Source organism: Neodiprion fabricii, chromosome 6, assembly GCF_021155785.1.
Source record: "Neodiprion fabricii isolate iyNeoFabr1 chromosome 6, iyNeoFabr1.1, whole genome shotgun sequence".
Classification (NCBI taxonomy): domain Eukaryota; kingdom Metazoa; phylum Arthropoda; class Insecta; order Hymenoptera; family Diprionidae; genus Neodiprion; species Neodiprion fabricii.
Genome location: NC_060244.1, coordinates 3,502,206 through 3,521,478, shown reverse-complemented (window position 1 = coordinate 3,521,478; position 19,273 = coordinate 3,502,206). Strand labels below are relative to the sequence as shown.

General features: G+C 36.0%; 5 protein-coding genes and 1 long non-coding RNA gene across 9 annotated transcripts in view; 2 read left to right on the top strand and 4 right to left on the bottom strand.

Moving 5' to 3' along the window:
* Positions 1–68: 68 nt before the first annotated feature.
* Positions 69–19,273, top strand: part of LOC124185792 — a 30,634-nt gene continuing 11,429 nt past the window's right edge. Inside the window, exons 1-2 of the long non-coding RNA XR_006871472.1 lie at positions 69–281; positions 360–1,041. This is a non-coding gene — a long non-coding RNA (uncharacterized LOC124185792). The remainder of the gene's footprint in view (positions 282–359; positions 1,042–19,273) is intronic.
* Positions 1,609–4,901, bottom strand: LOC124185786 (transaldolase). Of its 2 annotated transcripts, none has more exons than XM_046576898.1 (6): positions 4,671–4,901; positions 3,702–3,825; positions 2,609–2,848; positions 2,393–2,518; positions 2,173–2,309; positions 1,609–2,069 (listed from the first exon to the last, which is right to left on the bottom strand). In XM_046576898.1, the coding sequence occupies exons 1-6, from the start codon at positions 4,768–4,770 to the stop codon at positions 1,795–1,797; spliced, it is 1,002 nt and encodes a 333-aa protein (XP_046432854.1). In that variant the 5' UTR covers positions 4,771–4,901; the 3' UTR covers positions 1,609–1,794. The 2 variants fall into 2 exon arrangements, with proteins under 2 accessions (XP_046432854.1, XP_046432855.1); XM_046576899.1 differs by lacking the exon at positions 4,671–4,901 and adding an exon at positions 4,057–4,199.
* On the bottom strand, positions 5,502–10,573 carry LOC124185787 (UDP-galactose translocator). Of its 3 annotated transcripts, none has more exons than XM_046576901.1 (5): positions 10,447–10,573; positions 9,445–9,538; positions 8,377–8,496; positions 7,980–8,194; positions 5,502–7,891 (listed from the first exon to the last, which is right to left on the bottom strand). In XM_046576901.1, the coding sequence occupies exons 2-5, from the start codon at positions 9,458–9,460 to the stop codon at positions 7,241–7,243; spliced, it is 1,002 nt and encodes a 333-aa protein (XP_046432857.1). In that variant the 5' UTR covers positions 9,461–9,538; positions 10,447–10,573; the 3' UTR covers positions 5,502–7,240. The 3 variants fall into 3 exon arrangements, with proteins under 3 accessions (XP_046432857.1, XP_046432858.1, XP_046432859.1); XM_046576902.1 differs by lacking the exon at positions 10,447–10,573 and adding an exon at positions 10,037–10,310; XM_046576903.1 differs by lacking the exon at positions 10,447–10,573 and adding an exon at positions 9,701–9,971.
* LOC124185785 (peroxisomal membrane protein PEX16) lies at positions 10,976–13,239 on the top strand. Its single transcript, XM_046576897.1, has 5 exons — positions 10,976–11,111; positions 11,197–11,443; positions 11,531–11,804; positions 11,896–11,999; positions 12,082–13,239. Exons 1-5 carry the CDS (start codon positions 10,985–10,987, stop codon positions 12,335–12,337), a joined length of 1,008 nt encoding a protein of 335 aa, XP_046432853.1. The 5' UTR covers positions 10,976–10,984; the 3' UTR covers positions 12,338–13,239.
* Positions 12,384–15,069, bottom strand: LOC124185790 (toll-interacting protein A-like). The gene is made up of 6 exons (XM_046576908.1): positions 14,696–15,069; positions 14,382–14,549; positions 14,110–14,243; positions 13,743–13,947; positions 13,446–13,622; positions 12,384–13,367 (listed from the first exon to the last, which is right to left on the bottom strand). The coding sequence occupies exons 1-6, from the start codon at positions 14,741–14,743 to the stop codon at positions 13,257–13,259; spliced, it is 843 nt and encodes a 280-aa protein (XP_046432864.1). The 5' UTR covers positions 14,744–15,069; the 3' UTR covers positions 12,384–13,256.
* Positions 15,810–18,883, bottom strand: LOC124185784 (guanine nucleotide-binding protein subunit alpha homolog). The gene is made up of 4 exons (XM_046576896.1): positions 18,037–18,883; positions 17,840–17,890; positions 17,529–17,746; positions 15,810–17,400 (listed from the first exon to the last, which is right to left on the bottom strand). The coding sequence occupies exons 1-4, from the start codon at positions 18,517–18,519 to the stop codon at positions 17,040–17,042; spliced, it is 1,113 nt and encodes a 370-aa protein (XP_046432852.1). The 5' UTR covers positions 18,520–18,883; the 3' UTR covers positions 15,810–17,039.

The window sequence follows — 19,273 nt, the reverse complement described above, 5'->3', positions numbered from 1 at the left end:
ATAGAGGCGCTGCGGAGACGTGGACTGAGAATCCGAGCTCAGTTCACGAATAGCGAGCGAGCAGGGAGTCACGCGGTCGAATTTTGCAGCGTATAAATCGCGTTATTCAATGTTCGTTGTAATTTAACAGAGCACTAAATCAGTACTGAATTTTCCAGTGAACAAAACCTCGTTACAGCAGCCTCTACTTTTTCTGATTTCCATTATTATCGCGGTTTGCATGTTAAAGGCTTGAACTCGACTAAATTCATATTCGTTCAGTATACGTTTGTCCAAAAGAAGTAAGCATCTCAACTAGGTTCATTTATTATTCAATAATATGTAATGTGAATTTTTCATGACCTTGAATTTTCTTATAGCATTCATTTTGATCGCCGAGATAAACAACATACGATCGGTATCACGTGAGCAACGATGCGAAGTTGGTTGCGGATGCAGTTTCAAATGCAACGCTCAGAGAGTTCGGACGCTTCGCAACGGCAGGTCAACGAAATTACCATAAAAATTATGTCGTAATTACGTTATTTATCGTGTCGTGTTGAGCACATGCTGATGAAAATCACCTGCTCCGGGAATCCTGCGCCCGTCGAGAGATAATTGTGAGTGAAAACATTGTGAGTGAAAATATTGTGAGTGAATAATTCGACGTGCAAGTCGGTTGAACAAAAGAAAGTTACGAGGTAAACAATTTTTTTTTTTAATATCCAACACATCATTCGGTTTTGTCTGTCGTGTCCCGGTATAAACAACAAACAATCGAGATGCTACCATCTTGCCATCTTGACAATGTACCGAAGATTTCGCGATCGAATCGTCGCATGCATCGACATAATTTATTTAGTGATTCGCAGTACCTGGATGGAATTCTACCTTTAGTGATAACCAGTGATAACCACAGGAATATCAAATTTAGTGAGTGATGCTCATGGGAATATAAAATTTGTTCAGTGATACCTTCAGCAATACATAATTTAACCAGTGATTGTGATGTGAATTCAGTTCTGATGTCGAGGCTGGCCTGATTTACACGATGCAGCATGAGTAAGTCGCATGGATTTGAAATATTTTCAATCATACAATTGCACTTCGAGTTAGACATAAATACCATCACGAACAAAATGCGAGCGATAACGTACTTTTTATCGATATGCTAGTTGACTATGCCAGGGGTGGATATGTAAGACTTCAGTTGTATCGGCACATCTAGTGGCCTGCATTATCAACCTAGAAGCAAAAAAGTCCATCTGCTTTGACAGAGTAGCTTACCGATTCGGTTAGCACTTCATGTAATTGATAATAACTATTCTTGCTCTTTCTCATCTTTCGTTTACGCCTTTTTGGCCTGCAGATCCTTGAACAATGATAAGATAATCAGGTCGAAAATATTTTTCGAGAAATTTGAAAAGCTTAGATTTTTCAAAATTATGGTCAACTTTCAGCGGCCTCTATACTTTTTAGCGTTCCATAATTTTAAAATTGAGCTACAGTCTAAGGAAGAGATCTTGTTTGTAGGGTCAAAATGGACTTTCACACTTCCATAATACCATAATTATATTACAATGTACAAAGTATTCGAAAAGGAGCTGAAGCAATATTTTCTGCCAGTACTTAGAGTTATTAAGTTTAAAGATTTCTTTATTGTGAATATTTTCGTAAACAATCACCTATGACAGAGTACACAGCCACCAACAAGGTGTAGAAAAAAAATATTCTGTTGGAAATGTTAAAATTTTCAGTTTCTATGTACACAACAATTGATGAATTACGTCATCATAGGATTTATACAGAAAGAAATTAGGCTTGCAATTTCTCCTGGAGAAGCTTTTCGAGTTTACACATATCCACGGCAAATTTCCGGATCCCATCAGAGAGTTTATCAGTTGCCATCTGATCCTCGTTTAATAACCATCTAAACTTTGCTTCGTCAAGAGTTATCTTTTCAAGATCTGATTTTTTAGCTGCAGCAACATTCAAGGCTTGCTTCACCGGTTCGGTACTTTTTTCCAATTCGTCCAACAGCTTCGGGCTAATTGTCAGGTAGTCACAACCAGCCAATTCTTTGATTTCACCTAGAGAGACAAATTGTTTTTTCAATTAATATTTTGATAATGACTAACTGCTGGATCATTCTAAACGCAGTGTGTAAATGTTTTGCAATATATGTATACTGACCAATATTTCTGAAGGATGCGCCCATCACAACGGTTTTATACCCATACTTTTTATAATAGTTGTAAATCTTGGTTACGGAAATGACTCCGGGGTCCTCCTTGGCTTCGTATGACTTGTTATTAGTGTTCGCGACGTACCTGGAGAACAAAAGTTTCAGAGTTTGAATTGATTCGCGTGTCGACCGAAGCGGAATTTTATGCAGCAAAATCGAGATTCTCACCAATCGAGAATTCGTCCCACAAATGGAGAGATCAAAGTCACACCGGCTTCAGCACATGCGATGGCTTGAGCAAATGAAAACAGAAGAGTCAAGTTGCAGTGAATTCCGTACTTCGTTTCGAGTTCCCTTGATAAAACATAATGCAGATATTATATTAACAAAATCTGGAACCATTTGAATACGCGGAGTCTGCTTATCGTTAAAGTTAGAACTTACTTGGCTGCCTGGATGCCTTCCCATGTAGATGCAAGCTTTATAAGAATACGTTCTTTACTAATCCCAGCTTCCTCGTACAAGGAAATGAGTTTCTTAGCTTTTTCAATGCTAGCTTCCTTATCAAACGAAAGTCTAGCGTCAACTTCAGTAGAAACTCGTCCAGGTACAATTTTCAGAATTGCTTGTCCGAAAAGGACGCATGTCATATCAATAGCCGCCTCAGTTTGTTCAGCCAGTGTGCTAAATGTTGTGAATTAATATTTCTGTTAAATACACCGAATTCTTGTCTTGCTTGGTTTATCAAGTCAGGAGATAAGGAATCTTGCATTATTTTGTATTGATAAACTATAGTTCCGGATTCATGAACATCCGTTAAACGTTTAACGAGCATAATATATAATGGCCCATCATCAAGTTAGGAGATAAGGGATCTCACATTATTTCTTATCGATAAGCTATAACCCCGGATTCTTGAATATCCGGTAAATGTTCAATGGGGGTAATATGTAACGACCCGTTATAATTTTCTGTTTTTATTGTTCTCGACTGTTTGATTCGTATTTCACAGACACAGTTCATATCGCTTTCTCAAATCTCAGACAACTTCACAATATGGGATAACCTTTTAAACAAGTTTTAGCCGTATCATTGCAAATTCTACTCTCATTTTTTTATAAATAATATACTGAAATAATTGACTGACATTAGAAGTCCTAAAACAAAATTTCACGACTTCTAACGCAAGTGAATTGTTTTGGTATATCATGTATGATATAAAATACGCCTGAAACTGGTTGATTAATTCAGTTTTTGTGGCTAGAGAAATGGTTTTTATTTTTTCCAACTACAGCGTGCCGTTACAAAAAATTACGAAAAAATAAGGAATGTAAAAATAATAATTTCATAATTTTGCTCGGATGTTTCACAAGTTAAACATTCAACGGACTTTCACGAATTTAGGGGATTCTCCGTCATCAGACATTTAAATGGATAGTCAGAACAGAAATAGGGAACTACAATTCTTCAATCAATTTTCGCTTCGTTTCCTATTTAAGAGAAATGAGAGAGATGCATTTATTCGTTCACAACTCACGTTCCAACTTTAGCTCCATACTGCACAGCCTTGTCAATTAGATGAGCATATTTCTTGTCGGTCGCAGCAGCGAGAATTAGAGACGGGTTTGTTGTAGCATCAGTGGGTTTAAATTTTTCCATAGCTGGTAAATAGAATTTTTAACTATCAATCAAATGTATCTTACATTCTTAGGCAAGATGAATATGTTGGAATACATATATATTATAATATTAATACGGAACATTGAATTACAATACAAGATAATATTCCATCTAACATTGAATTATAACAATTTTTATGAAGGCATAGTTTTCAAACTATATTTTTGCAAGACTGAAAAAATAAAAAGCAAGTTTTTTCGATAATCTCATACCGAAATTACACTGCTGTTACAAACATGCAACAGGTATTCTGTAGCCATCGCTTCATAGAGATGTTTGAAAGGCCTAGTTCTTTCGAAATTTCAACTCTAAGTAGATAACGAAACAATTTTCATTTACAATTTGAATTTGAAACATTCGATGTACTATCAACGATAATTATCGATAATGTTGCGCCATTCGAACGCGTGTTTTTGCGGCACATGAGGGACCTTTGAATGATTATTGAATGACTTTCACGCAACGGTCAATGTCATTTGGTGTAAATTCAATTCATGCGTTTTTTTTTTTTTTCTTTAGAAACGAACGATTCCGCGTTACGCTCTAATCTGCACGCGTATTACATCGCGTATTTTTTTAATTCTTCGGTACAGGTGGTTGCACGTCTTGCCGATAAGATAACCTGCGAGATATAGGAATTGGAAACAAACGAATGCTGAAATAATTACTACAGGTGAATGAGACCGCACCGAATTGCTGGAAATAATAAATCGCAAATCATTCTGACGCGCGAGATGTTTAATTCGTGATGTAATATCGGTAAATAATGTAAGATTCGCGTCGCACAAGGTGTAGTGTAATGTTAAGCGATACGAATCTCCTTTACCTTGGAAATCGCCAGTGTCGGCGACAACTGTGGTAAGCGTTTTTAGCTGATCCAACGAGCTCGTCATCTTGCTCTTCTTGCACTGCGGCTGTTCGCTCATTCTTCACCAATTTTATTAGCTCCGGCCTACGGAACGATAAGCGAAAGACGCACGAGGGAAAAATAAAAATGCAAATCTGTTAGAAGCCGACGATACTGACGGGGACGAATTGCAGTCATTGAAAGACCACTTGCTGACGGGTTTGCCAACCCTTAAAAATCAAATCCAACACATCTCGTATCGTAGTTGTCCTTATCACGGCTCCAGAAACTAGTTTCTTTATCGAGAATTGAACATTTTTGTCATTCGCATTCGCAAACTCTGTAACTGACGATTATCGAACGCTGTGATTTTTTCTGATTATTAATACTTTTCCCGCAAGTTTTTTCACGCTCAATAGTTGACTGGTCTGCAAGATTTTTTGATTTCAACAATTTCATTGGCCACACGCGTCGTGTTACGACATATATCGGCAAGTAATAGGTATATTCTCTTGACTCCTTGATTACGATCGCATTGAGGAGAATTACTTGCTTCTCTTTTCAATGCCATGAATTGAAAGGAGAAACGACCAATCAGTCATCAATATAATCAGTGGCGTGGAGTCAAGCGAATACACCCATTGAAATTTAATTTTTACACCATTAATTTGAAAGTGATATTGCACTTGACGCAATTTACATGCATTTACATTCAAGGATTATTCAGGTTCCGAGTTGAAGGAGCATCATTGATAGAAAGATCGACGTATCCCACACAAATATCGATACATTAAAATTACTTAGTTGGTGTAAGACTAAATCAAAATGATGTTTATTAATCCAGCTTAACAATCGAATCAAATACAACAAAACGTTACAATTCTTCAGCTGAATATATCCAGCGCTTAAAAATGATTGAGTGATTATTACTTGTTAAAAGCTATTTACAATTGTAGTAGGAGTTCATTTTATGTATAAAAATATAGGTTTATTTACAGCCCCTGATTAAAAAAAATCTTATACATTAATAACATAATATGGGTATATATATAAGTATAATGGATGCATTTTTGCAAGTATAAGCAACTTGCAATTGACATCGAGAGTAAGTAGAAAATTGTCTTGAATTAGCATGAAGCTGAAGTTAGTAAAGTCAATATAAAGAAACGTTGAAATAAAAATCACTATTTTACAACTTTAGAGTGACTTTGAAGAAGTTAAATCCTCAAGATATTATCTTTTTTCATGCTCTAAACCAGTGACTAAATTTTAAATAATTCTCACATTATGAAATAGCGAATTTTTCTGAAAATACATTGTTACAATGATATTACAAACTTCAATCTCATGAGTTCACTGGAATTTGAAATGTGATAAAATTATAATACTATAATCATAATAGGCACAAAAACGAGGAACGAATATACACATATCTATATACATTTACGCAAATGATCCAGGATTTTAATTATAACTCTTTCCCGTCATTTTAGCATCCACAATTATTTTTTGTTTCATCGAATTTATTAATCACTAAGTATTTTGACAACAGTCGAGAAACAAGAACAATGATATAAATAAAAAATGAGAATTTCGTATTTGTACTAAGTACAGGTGTCAGATCAGCTAATTCTTCACTAATGAATTGAGTATTCGCATAGGAAAGGTTTATCGAAGCTTCAATATTTATTTCTTGAACGGATAATCAACTCAAAATAGAAAGGTATTTGAGATGCTGTTGAAAGATATGGTGAACTTGCAAGAGCTGAAATTTGATATGCGTTTCGATTATTCCATAAAAGTATCTACAAAACGATGTGGATAATCGCGAGGTGTTAATTTAATTTTCAATTGGAACTGAAAATTATTCCACTGCTTGAACCGCTAACGTCTTTCAATTCACAAGGGATGCAACTTAATGCAACATCCAACAAAGTTCCTAGAGTATTATATATTACCAATACTGCAAGTTTCTGTTTCTTTTTTCTCTCATAAGACGAAACTCACGAAGGCCTTCCCACAATCATAACGTGCAAAGAAAGTATAAGAACACGGAATCAGAAATAGAATATCTATGAAATAAATTTTAATTTTACTTGGAATTGAACAACGAGTTGGCTTTACTGGCAGCGCAAATCTACAGAATGGTTGGAATACAGAGATCGAGCAGTTTTCGATTCAGTCAAATGATATAAGTTTTTTATATGGTACGATACTTTTATTACCATTAATATTATAGCAGTAACGTATCGTCAACAAATATTTATACTTTTCGTAAAATAGATAAACCTCAAATGATGAGGTAATACTTGAGATGAATACAAAATTGAGGTAATTTTTTTATTCCCAAGAATGTGAATTTGACAAATTCAAGAAGTTTGACGATTTTGATGATTTTATCATTCTCGAATCAAGCTTATAATTCCATACGGGAATTTCAGCAATCCAAACAATATTACTTGAATAAATTTCACACAACTCTGCCAATTAGTATCAAAGATTTTAATTTATTAATTCCTAAATTGAAATAGTCCCTAATAACTTCGATTTCACACTTTATCAATGAGTGAATGAGTGTCAGAAATAATGGTCTTTCTTGGTTGATGACTGTACATAAAAATCGAACAAATAACCAAAGCTGCTCCAGTACTGAATTGGAAAGTTAAATGGAATGCGAACAAGTATATGGAAGCTATGCAAGATATAACGATGGCTAGCGAGGTAGCAAAACCCTTCAGGATGTTATCGGCGTGTTTGACGACCATCGCTACAACGAGCCCACCACCGGCTTGGAGCAGGACTAAATAATTAACGAACCAATCGTAACCGAAAAAGAATCCCTGGTGGCGAATAACTGCTCCGTCGTATAAAAAACAAGTGAATAATCCAAACGGTAAAGAAAGCAAACTCAGTTGAACGTTTCGCATCCAAACAGAAATATCAGATCCTTTAAGAATTTTTTCAAAGTAAATTCCTGCAAATCCTGATAGGAAACATGCGCTCAGCGCAGCTGAAAATCCAACCAACTGATTTTGTTCCATTCCCGATGGTACAGTGGTTGGACTGCTTTGAGCTAGTTGAACCAAGACAACGCCTGCCAAGAGTAGAACCAAGGCACCCCACTGAATGGAGCGTAAAGTTCTATGAAGTATCAATACGGCAAAGAAAGCTGTCGTCAAGATCTTCAGTTGATATGTTACCTGAAATTGGGAAAAAGTATTATTCCGTGCTTAAAAAAGTCTTGCGAAACGAGACTCAAACATTTTAAAGGATTGATTTTGAATTTACCTGATATGTCGCCGCATCCAAATGGGAGGCGGACACGTACAACAAATTATTTTGTATGATATAGACCAGAGATGGTACGCAGACTTTCAAAGTGTCCATAGGCTGTTTGAGCACGGTTTTGTCAATGGCGTGTAGAAATTTTCTTATACTCCCTTCTTCCATATAGACCAACACTAGACATGTTACTAGCTTAACCACTTCCGCCATAACCACAGCTGTATCAGAAAATTAGTACTCAGGTCTATTACAGATCGTTTATAAGTACGAGAAGTATTGATCACCATACAAAGAGTATTTAGTGACCAGACAAAAAATGCATTACGGAAAATGCAAGGGATATGGCAGACCTAATGCAAGTATTAAAAAATCCCAACTTATTATCAAACTATTCAATTACCTGTTGACGATAAAAACATGTCTCCAGATCTGGTTCGCGCGTAACGCATGCTGAGTCCCAGGACAGCATTTTGAAGAGTTAGTGTAACTAAACTGATGTACTTGAGGAACTGCGGACTGACTAAAACGATATACAGACTGATATTGTATCATTGGAAATTATTGAATTAGGACGATTGCTAGAAAAGTGGTAATTATTCTTGTGGGCTTATGCAAGTTGGTAAAAATTACTGATTAATACCTCAATTGTTCGAAAGGAATCATCCAACAATAAATCGTTGTCATAGAAATCAACTTTTGAAATCTAACTTTTTAGATGAGATATAGTTATGGAGTTATTCATACACCTAGGAAATTTTTCAATAATGAAAAGTTTCAGAGCAAGTATTCCGTAAGATTGCGTTTACATTAAATTTATTTAAAATGGACGATTGTCAAGGAAAAGATGAGAAAAGATGTGCAATTGTTCAGTCACACAAAAATGCAGAACTCATTAACGAATTGTAAACTTTTTTTGACAGCCAGACTATCTGGTTGTTATCAGATGGTCGTAAAATTACAATGCCTTGAAATAATTCAATAGCTGTTAAATGTAATCTTACTTTTACTGCAACAAAGGGTATTCAGCCAAGTTCTCTTATCGATTGAAAACAAAAGATGTGCGTATTTATAATACGGTTCATTAATATGAATCAATTCAGAAACATTTGGACCGATAGTATTTCACAATAAATTTCTGAAGCATAAAAGTTTCATTGGCACAGTGTTATACCGTAGCATTGATATCTATCCCTACGGGATATTTCACATTTTATTTTACAGACATAATTATTGGTTAATTAGATGAGTCAACCGTGATAAGAGAACAATCTGAAACAGGATGTAATGTGGGCAGGTTCCAACTTTTATTTGATACTTTGAATGAAGAAATCTGGTACGATGACGAAGCATTTCATTGCAAGTAAAGTTGACTAATAATTGTTGATAATAAACTAATGAAAAACGTGGGTATTATAAATATTAGAATTTAATGAATGAAACTATGGAGTGCAATAATTGATTTTCATACCTGATTGTTTAGGCATTTTAACGTCGAGCAGGCAAATTTCAATAACTGCAGATTAGAATGAAAATAAAATCCAACAATCTTTCATCGCACTTATCTGAAAATGAAATGGATAAATTTACAACAATCCATCATCGGGTATTAGGAAATACAGAGCGTTTAAGACAATGGGGGAAGGAATTTAATCAGACGACAATTATCACGAATAACTGTTTCGAACGTTCCAACAGTACGTCTGACTTTCTTTGGAAATCCTTACAGTCAATGATCGTATCAGAGTTAACCTCAGCTCGATTAATTCCTTTTATTAATTTCTCCGCCTTCTTTTCCACTCTCAAAACCGAGAAATTCATTGTTTCAATAGCTTATCGATCACGGACAGACGATAATTCGAGTACGTTGCAATATCAATATTTTGTCTGTGCACTTTCTCCACGTTAGCTGCGCGTATAAATCTGCTGTGCAGCTGTCAAAACGCTTGAAACGTGCATACATTGCATACGTATATATATACAGTACCAAACGTTGAATCCGTAATAATGTGTGAAAATATAACTTATCTCGTATTTAATTATTGTCTGAGTCACGTATTTACCTTTGCTAAATATTCAGCCAAAGCTAATACGACCGCACACTGTAATATACACGTTGACACTAGGTACGGAAAGTAAACCATCTGCTGCCTGGTTCGGACAAGTTCTGACAAATTCTGACCACCGGACTCGGCGCCGGAGCTAGGTCGGGACGAAAGTGATTGCACAAACGATAACCGCGATTCGAGGATTGAAATTTTGTTTACGAGCTTGCGGCGATAAATGCATACCTACGCGATTTCACATGCGGAATAACAGTAGGTAAATTAATTCGAACAAAAGACTGACGTGGTCTACTTATTTCAATTTTCACGTTACGGATCGTTAGCCGGTTTTTCGAAATTTTTCAACCTGTACCTAAATGGCTGACATGTAGGTATTTGTAAAAGAATTTAGTTTCTCATTTACTTACCGTCAGATTTCCTCGCTGTCGCGTTGTGAAACGTGGCTCGATGAACAGCTTTCGAATTTAGCGTGGCGCGCATTGTGAGCATCGATGTTATACACAAGCGATTATAGGAGTTTCTAATTATGGATACATGTATGCACAACTGTTTTCGATGTTAGCTTTGACAAGGTCCGAACGATTACGCAACTAATTTCTTCGTGTCGGGAATTTGAATAGAAGTAACGATGTTCGTCGCCGTATGAATGTATTATCGCGTATTCCATTGGATCGATGCAGTCGGTAGAACTACGACGACTCTTGTTGTCGACGATTTTACACACTTTTTCAAATTTTAACAGTCATTTACGCTCACAGTTTGCTGTTCAGTTTCGCGTCGACACTTCGCTGCACCTATCAAAGCAAATGAGCCACAAAAAAATGCCTCGTTATTCGAGATAGTAGCAGAACAATATCTGGATTCTGAAAGCTAACCTATAACGCAGAAACTGATGTAAATATTTCTTTTCGTCGAGTCTTTGTCAAAGGAATAAATCTGACCAAGATGCCTTCGCACAATATGAATACCGTTTTAATATACGTTGAGAAATATAAAAAATGGGTTACATCAAATCCTCAACTAGCAGGGGACATCGAAAGTACGGTCAAATGGCTGTCGTATTTCACCGCTGGTTCGTATTTATCCTAATCGACATGTTACTTGTTTCGCATATTGTTCAACCGTATTTAAATTGATGTACAAATTTTGTAACGCAGGACGGATAAACAATTCAACTTTGATGTCGGAGCTCGTCTATTCGATGTCCAACTTACTTGTACTGTTCAACGATAGGATTATAAATGCTAATACTCAGGTAGAGACTAAATTGCCAAAGTATCACTCGAAGATAAGAATTTGGTTGACTGTCTTGGAATATTCGGAAGTTCTTTTGGAAATTTCGGCGAGCAAACTGTGGGGAGAGACTGGAAAATGGCTCATCATTGTTATACTTCAGGCTTTTAAGTACATACCTTTTGTTTCGTTTATTTGAATAATTTCGATGAAGAAGTAACTCTCCGTTACAATTACATAAATTGTTTTTTACCGCAGATCGGTAATGCGACTTTTGCTAGTTCATCGTTACAAAGAAAGAGTGACGCAAAGTCCTCCGATTCCACCAATCAAACGTGACAAAATATCCGATAAGGTCGAAACAATTGAGAAGGACGGTTTTGCCCTAAAAAGATCTAAGAAAGTCGTTCGAAAGGTCAATTCGGGTGGATGTTCTCAGTTTAGGTCATGGGCACCTATTCCTCCGTTAGGAATCGATGACCAACAAACCACCATTGATCTTACACCGAATAAAAAAATAATTCTCGCAGAGGTTTGTGCCGGCTAAAAAATTTCAATGTTACGAACTCCGGCTCATTGCAAGCATTAATTATACCCAATTACGGCGTTGTTTACATTTTCAGACTTTGTATATTATCAAACCATTGTTGCACCTTGGATGCTTATCCGTAAGCGGACAGAAGCAATGGAAATCGTGGTTTTTATCTCTGATTATTGACCTTGCAAGGTGAGCCGATGAGGTGACATATATCTGTAAATAATTTTGACAGTCGACTAATAATTTTCACAAAACAACTCTAATTTTCCAGTTTGAAGTTGTACAGCAATGAGACAAAAGCAGTAACCCTGCGAAAGGAAGAGTTTGACGAAATCTCTCGTAGACGGGTTGCACTGCTCTTGTACATTCTTCGTTCACCATTTTATGATAATTACAGCCGCATGAAGATTTACGCGCTGCTTAAAATGCTATCGAGGAACGTTCCGCTCGCCAGAATGGTAACGGACCCAATTATTAAATATCTGCCACACTGGCAAAGTACATATTTTTATATGTGGTCATCTTGAAGTGCACTAGAAAAATATTTTGGCCAGGTAACATACTATATTTTTCGCCAATTCTAAGTCGAGCTTGTCGGTGTTGGGTGGAATACAAAAAATGTTTGTCCAACTTAAACTTAGTGGGGTCCATTTATATTCAGGTATTATTGAAATAATTGTCACCAACCTTGGGGGGCAGGGAGGAGGGGACTCGCATTCCATTATGGGGTATGGTATTCTGTGGAAAGAACTTTTTTTTTCATTTATTATATGCTCTGATCCCACATTTAAAGCTTAAAAACGTGCAAATCTATGAAATGATTGCAATTTAAGTTATAAGTAAACGTCTATTAATATAAGTTATCGCATCAGCATGATCGACATTCCAAGTAAAGATGAGCACAGTCATGTCAGTATGGAGAATCTGATAATTCTTCGTAATAACACAATTTAAGTTGGAAACAATATTTCATATCTCAGGGAGCAATGAATCACATGCCTAGTGATAACGTTAATGTATTAACATTGGCAGATAACTATTGGAATAACGATTCACTGATCCATGTAGGATTTATAAGCTTCTGAAGTATCGAAACTTTAAGAAATTGTTATTATTCTTTAATTGATTAATTTAATCAACATTATATACAAATATCAATATTTATATTTATGCACGTAATTTTTAGTAAAATGAGTTATAAAATCGAGATGAAACCTATTTGAACTAAAGACCTATGTAGTTCAGTACAATGGTAATTACACCAAGTTAAAATCTCTTCTGCAAGTTTGAAATATGAATCTTAAAACAGTTACGTATGTAACAAAGACAAGAGTAAAATTAATAACCGTTATAATAATTTATAAATATATTACAATTAAAATGGAATACAACTTCAGCGGAAAATACAGATATGGCAATTTGAATATGACAATCGTTTTTTGACATTTATTCGCACATTTGCAACAGAGAATTTATTGTCACATCCTTCTTTCCTTGATTCGCATCGTACACGGACTTAATGACCTCGGTATCAACGTTTGGGAACATCTCTGCGATCTGTAAAATACACATCCAATACGGTTAGCGCTAAACTTTGCCAACATTCTATGACAACACTGACAAAATCCATATTACCTGTCTCAATTCAATTTCTGCGTTTGCCCTCTGACTCGGATCAACAGTTGGAACAGCAGCGACGGCAGGTGGAGTCGTATACACATTGACCGGTGCATATTGTGTCATACCACATAAATTAGTCGAAGGAACCATCATTACTGGCGTTTGACCAATGTATGGATTACCAGGAGTAGGCTGAATAAAAAATTTAAACGTCGATCATCAATAGTAGGAAAAGAAACGTGCCAACCGTTATTGATGGATCAACGAGGTAACGCAAAGTTTTAAAAGATAAATTCAGTCCTTTCAAATTACCAAATAACTGAAAACCATGTTAATCATGCCTTCCTGATTATCCCCTTGTTTTCCACTAAGGGGATACCAGTCCTCGTGAGTCTCTCCTGCCAAAATTACTTGGGGTGGTATTTCTATATGACCCCAAGCTATAAGTTCATCCATCATAAACGAACACTCGTCGTAAATTTCAACGTATATTTGCGTTACCCCAGGTGGAAGGTAGCTGAAATAAGTAATAGTTAAAATAACGACAATAATACCAAACCGAATTTGATGAAAAAAAATCATAAGTTGATTTGTACAACAGGTTCAACAAGAATCAGTCAAAAATATCTATCGTAATCATTTGTAAGGTTTAAACGTAGAAGCTGCTCAAGTGTGTTACCATTGCAAAACTTTGTTCCAGTGCGGGTTTTTCCCTCCGTTTGGATCTGTATGTGTTTCATAAATGGAATGACCGACTCGCAATCTGACGTAAGGATCCATTCTGGTCATGCCGTAATTCTTAACCAATTTTGCCTGTATTTTGAAATGGTTTGTTATTATTGTTGTTGTTCTTGTTGTTGGTAGTACGATCATCAACTGATGGGTTGTTTTCTAATTGTACTGAATATTTGATGCTCTGTATCGAGGCCTGTAATTTTGCAAAACGCCAACCTGAGTAATCGTCACGCTCAGTCTGCCCATGCGAGCAGCTACCACGGGCGGTGCACTTTGGAGATGGTGCTGTAGCGCCAGAGCGGCTTGTTGATCGGCAGCCTCTTGTTGTTGCCGTGGGCTTTCTTCGACTCTGAGAAAGCCATGTGGAAGCGGTCCAAGGAATGCCTGTAAACAATGCCGTTTATCTTAGTGCCACAGATTGGTTTCCTTGATAAAATAATTCATTTCGGAGTAATCTCCGACGGTGTGAACGTGACGCATACGGTGAACGAATGCTCGAGTATACAGCGTTTGTTGCTTCAGCGACTTACTCGTTTCTTCCAATCGTCGTATAATTCGTTACGCTGAACACTTGCCATTCTGATATTATTTCCGTAAAACTATTATCCTTCTAGATACTGGCAACACGAGACGTAAAAACTGAATGAAACCTTTAATATTCGGCACGAACTGCTTTGTCAGCACGTTTGGTATTTGCGCTACCCTATGACGTAGTAAATATCGTCTATAGGTACGTACGATCAGCTGATATTAGCTCTTCGACTCCTGGCAAGCACTGTCACTTGAACGGGTTAGAACGTATAAGACTGAGCTGAAAGTCACGTGACGAGACTTATCTTAAGACGAGGTTCCTGACGCGTGATTTCGTATCGTTCAGGTCGTCGTTCTTGCCGTGTCTGTTCATTGTCAAGCGGGCCGCAAATTATGACGTATCGTAATGTACGCACGCATACATCCGTACGTGAATGTGTGAGTTCAATTCCATGTCAGGGGGCTTTTAATTACCAGGCCTCGTAGTTGGTCGCTTACAATTAGAGAGATTCACTTGAGAGTACAGAGCAATGAGGGTGACTTTTGCCTCTCCCTCACTGAGCGTACAACGATTATACTATTTTCTTAATACACGTTATTACTACCCACCTTCTACTCACCGAAGTGATTGAAATTCCGGTGATGACAAATACCGACTAAATTACACGTTTTAATCTTAATTTCAAACTTTTCTTTTCATCACACATTTTTATAAAACTTATTGCAGTACTCGTTGTGATGTTAAAAATTTGAATGTTTATTGCAAGGGATACGAGAGATCAATTTGAAGGAATATCTTGAGAATGAATTAATTCTATAATTCAAACAGCTTCTTTGATAGATGTTTTTTATTCATTTAAATTTATCAAATATTATCAATGACAGAGTAATTATATGTTACAGAACTTTGGCAATCGTAATTAAAATTTGATACTCGATCTGTACTTTGAATATTTTTTATTAATTTTTTTTTTTTTTTTTTTACAAAGACACAGTCTGTTGAATTTTATTTAACATGTGAAATACCTTTATTTATATACATACATATACATGTATATTCATACATATATGTATATATATAATCTAACATATATAAGGCACAATATATTTATATACATAGATTATTCAGTTCGAATACATTAAAATGTACATAAAATATCATTTGCAAATATTAGTATCAAAAAATTTACTCAATATAACAATATTAAAAAGCACACTCTAGTACTACAAGGTATGCTGTTTGGAAATTTTTCAATTCGGTTTAATCGCTCTATAATTAAAGAATTTGATCAATTTTGGTAGATCTCATAAATCTTAAAATAATTAATACAAAAATACATATATGGATAAGTTAAAAGTTAAACTATTTACGAGCTCCAGTCAAAGGTGAAGTCTTCACGTGTGTGTGAAAAAAATTTTCATGCCAACATATGTATAAAAAATTCCGCAAACAAGACAATGTAGAGTACTACTTTGATTTTTAAAAGTTGGTCTGTCTGCACCAGCTCGCTAATCTATTACATGTTGTCAATAGACAAGTGTTTTTCAACCGCATCTCCCAAGTAATAAACAAATTATTTCTAGATAATATTAATACCGTTATAGCTCTTGCAATCTTATTCGACTGTAAACAATCTGATATTAATCATATAACTTTCCTCAATTTCTCGTAATAGTTATTATTATTAAATACGATGGAGATGGACAGTGATTGCAGCGGGTAAAGAATAGTATTCAGTTTCCAAATACCGTGGTATATCCTAATTAAATCGATCGATATTATGGTACTTTGGCTGTGCATAATTTGTTTTGATAACGCTCTCAAATTTCGATAATTGCATATGGCATGTTCATGGGTAATCTTATTTACAAATATATCAATACACGCGCGTATAAGGTATGTGAGTATACTGAGCATATTTATGTAACTTTAAGCATGACAAAATATTTACATATGTCATAATAATCTAATAGCTACAGTATATAAGGGCTCTTTGATAGACAAATAATGCTAATGTGATGTACATACGTTTGAATATGTATATCACTTGAACAGGTTTCGATGCAATGTAAATTTTCTTTAGTTTCATCCTGTGTTAGTATAATAAAAAAGGTCCGCAACTTACAACATGAAGTTACATACATGCTTGTGCGTTGACTGAAGCAATATTTACAAATACTTCATCGTTTACATTATCTTAATAGTTTTGAATATTGAACTTAAATAGTGTCATTGGAATGTAAAAGTCCGTTGTCCTTTCAGATTGTTGAATACGATTCAAAGGGTGGCGGATACATTTTTATATAACTTTTTATCAGTATCTCACTAAATGAAATATGCATTCAATTTTGCAGCATTAGTGATTCCAAATTTCGAATGAGTATTGTGTCTTTTACCGCGTTGAAGACAACTTTAATATTTTCTGTATCCACTGCTGTAGTGAAGTGATGAAAAATAGGCTTCTTTGGGTCCCGTTTGACAGATGTGAACATGTCTAGTATGAAATTTTGAACATCATGAATGGAATGTGGGTCACCCTTAAAACTTGGAAAATACTGCCGCAAATCCGTATCGTTGGACTTGACTTTTTTAGCAAGTAAATCTGTTTTGTTCAAAAACAGAATGATCGATACCTCGCCGAAAATTACATTGTTGACTATCGTGTCAAATATATTCTTTGATTCTTCCAGTCTGTTGGTTCGTCTGTAAAAATTAAAAAGTAAAGCATGCATTAACATCAAAAAGCAAAAATTGACGCTGAACTCGGGCCGCATTTTTACCAAGTATTGCGCTTCACCGAAATTTATCAAATTGAAATCGTCATTGCTCACCTGTCTTCCAATAAGACTTGATCAAACTCTGAGGAAGACACTAGAAAAAGTATAGAAGTGACACACTGGAAACACTGGTACCACTTCTGCCTCTGAGATCTCTGTCCGCCGACATCGACAAATAGAAACGGAATATTGTTTATCTGAATTAAAAATTCAGAAATTCCTTTGGTCGCTTTTCTGCAGTGCAAAATGTCCTGGTGTGTGGGCATATATTCCTGTAATTAAAATTACATCACTTGTAGTTACCCTAAACGACAAAACGAGTATAAAAAAATTAAGTTCAATTATAATCATAACTGTAGACTTACCATTCGGGCAATTCTATCCAAACTATCCAAGAAATATTGAACCGAGTCACTCTAAAAATAAAAGACATTATTAACCAACTATCGAGTTGAAACACTATCATTCACAGATTTCGACATATAGGCCTGATACTTTCGTTTGACAGTGGTGAGAAGAATTTATATTGGTTTAAATTCAATTTGAAATTAATGATCTTTACCAGTTGAAATTCTCGTCGCCTATCGAATGCTTTTCTTATCGCAGCGTCACTCCATAGACTTCGAAGATTCGGTACATAGCGAAGGAACAATCTCGTGTCGAATATGATTGTGTTTTCAATTTTGAGTAGCTGGTAGCCGACGTCATCGTTCTTCGGATCTTGCCATGGAATTTGGAGCTTATCCCTAGCGTCGACGAGTACTTTCATACCTTTGATAATATTTTGGTAAATTATGTGCCGATATTCCTTGATCACCTCCGGCTCAAATTTAACTCCATGAATGATTCTCATTTGCTTGAGAAACGTTGATTTTCCACTCTCTCCGGCACCAAGTAAGAGCAGTTTCACTTGACGACGCAGAATCTGCCGATCCTTCTCGAGCATTCGGTCGATCTCTTGACTCTTGTATCGTTGTTCTATTTCTTCGGGACTAAATTTAAAGCGGAGACAACAACCCGACGACCAGGTCAAACTTCCCGCCATGTTGTGAATTTGAACTTGTTATCCAAAAGCGAAGTGAAAAAAAAATCAGGTAACACTTGCACATAACCTAACCTCTACGCTTTGGTTAGGACGGGCACCCAACTTTACATCGAAATTACACCGACGGACTTTAGAGGCAGGCTTAATGCGAACGTTTAAGACAAAAGAATATCGTTAAGACTTTCCGAGAGTACGCGCTCGGAATATTGATTCTTTACAGTCAGAGCTTACTCTTTGTAATGGAAACATGGTTAAATAGTCAATTGTGATTAACGTCATTATACCGAACCGTAGAGATATTCATTCTTTGAACGTCGATCCGTTTCTATTATTTGAGTATTGTAGGTCGGTGTTGATTGTTATCACACGATATAGCTGCCCTGAAGTAGATAGCGTGATATTAAAAAAAAAAAACAAGAAAAACAAAACCTGGTATTCACGTACGCAATGAAACGACACTTAGGTACAAATTGGAAATTTCCATAATGCGAGCTGCGGGAAACTTGACACTATTTTTCCTGGCCAACATTCTTAGGTCACGTACACATTCTCTACTCAGCGTTCAGTCACATGTCACACCAATTCTCTGTTAAATCATTATAGTACCGCTTTATAAAACTCGGGCTCCAGGGATAGATACGTTTGTGAGCAATGAACTATAGGTAGGATAAACCGGTCGTCGGTGTGTTGTGTAAATATACAATGCTGGGTATGAACACACCCTTGACGTAGCTATAACACATGCGCAAACGAG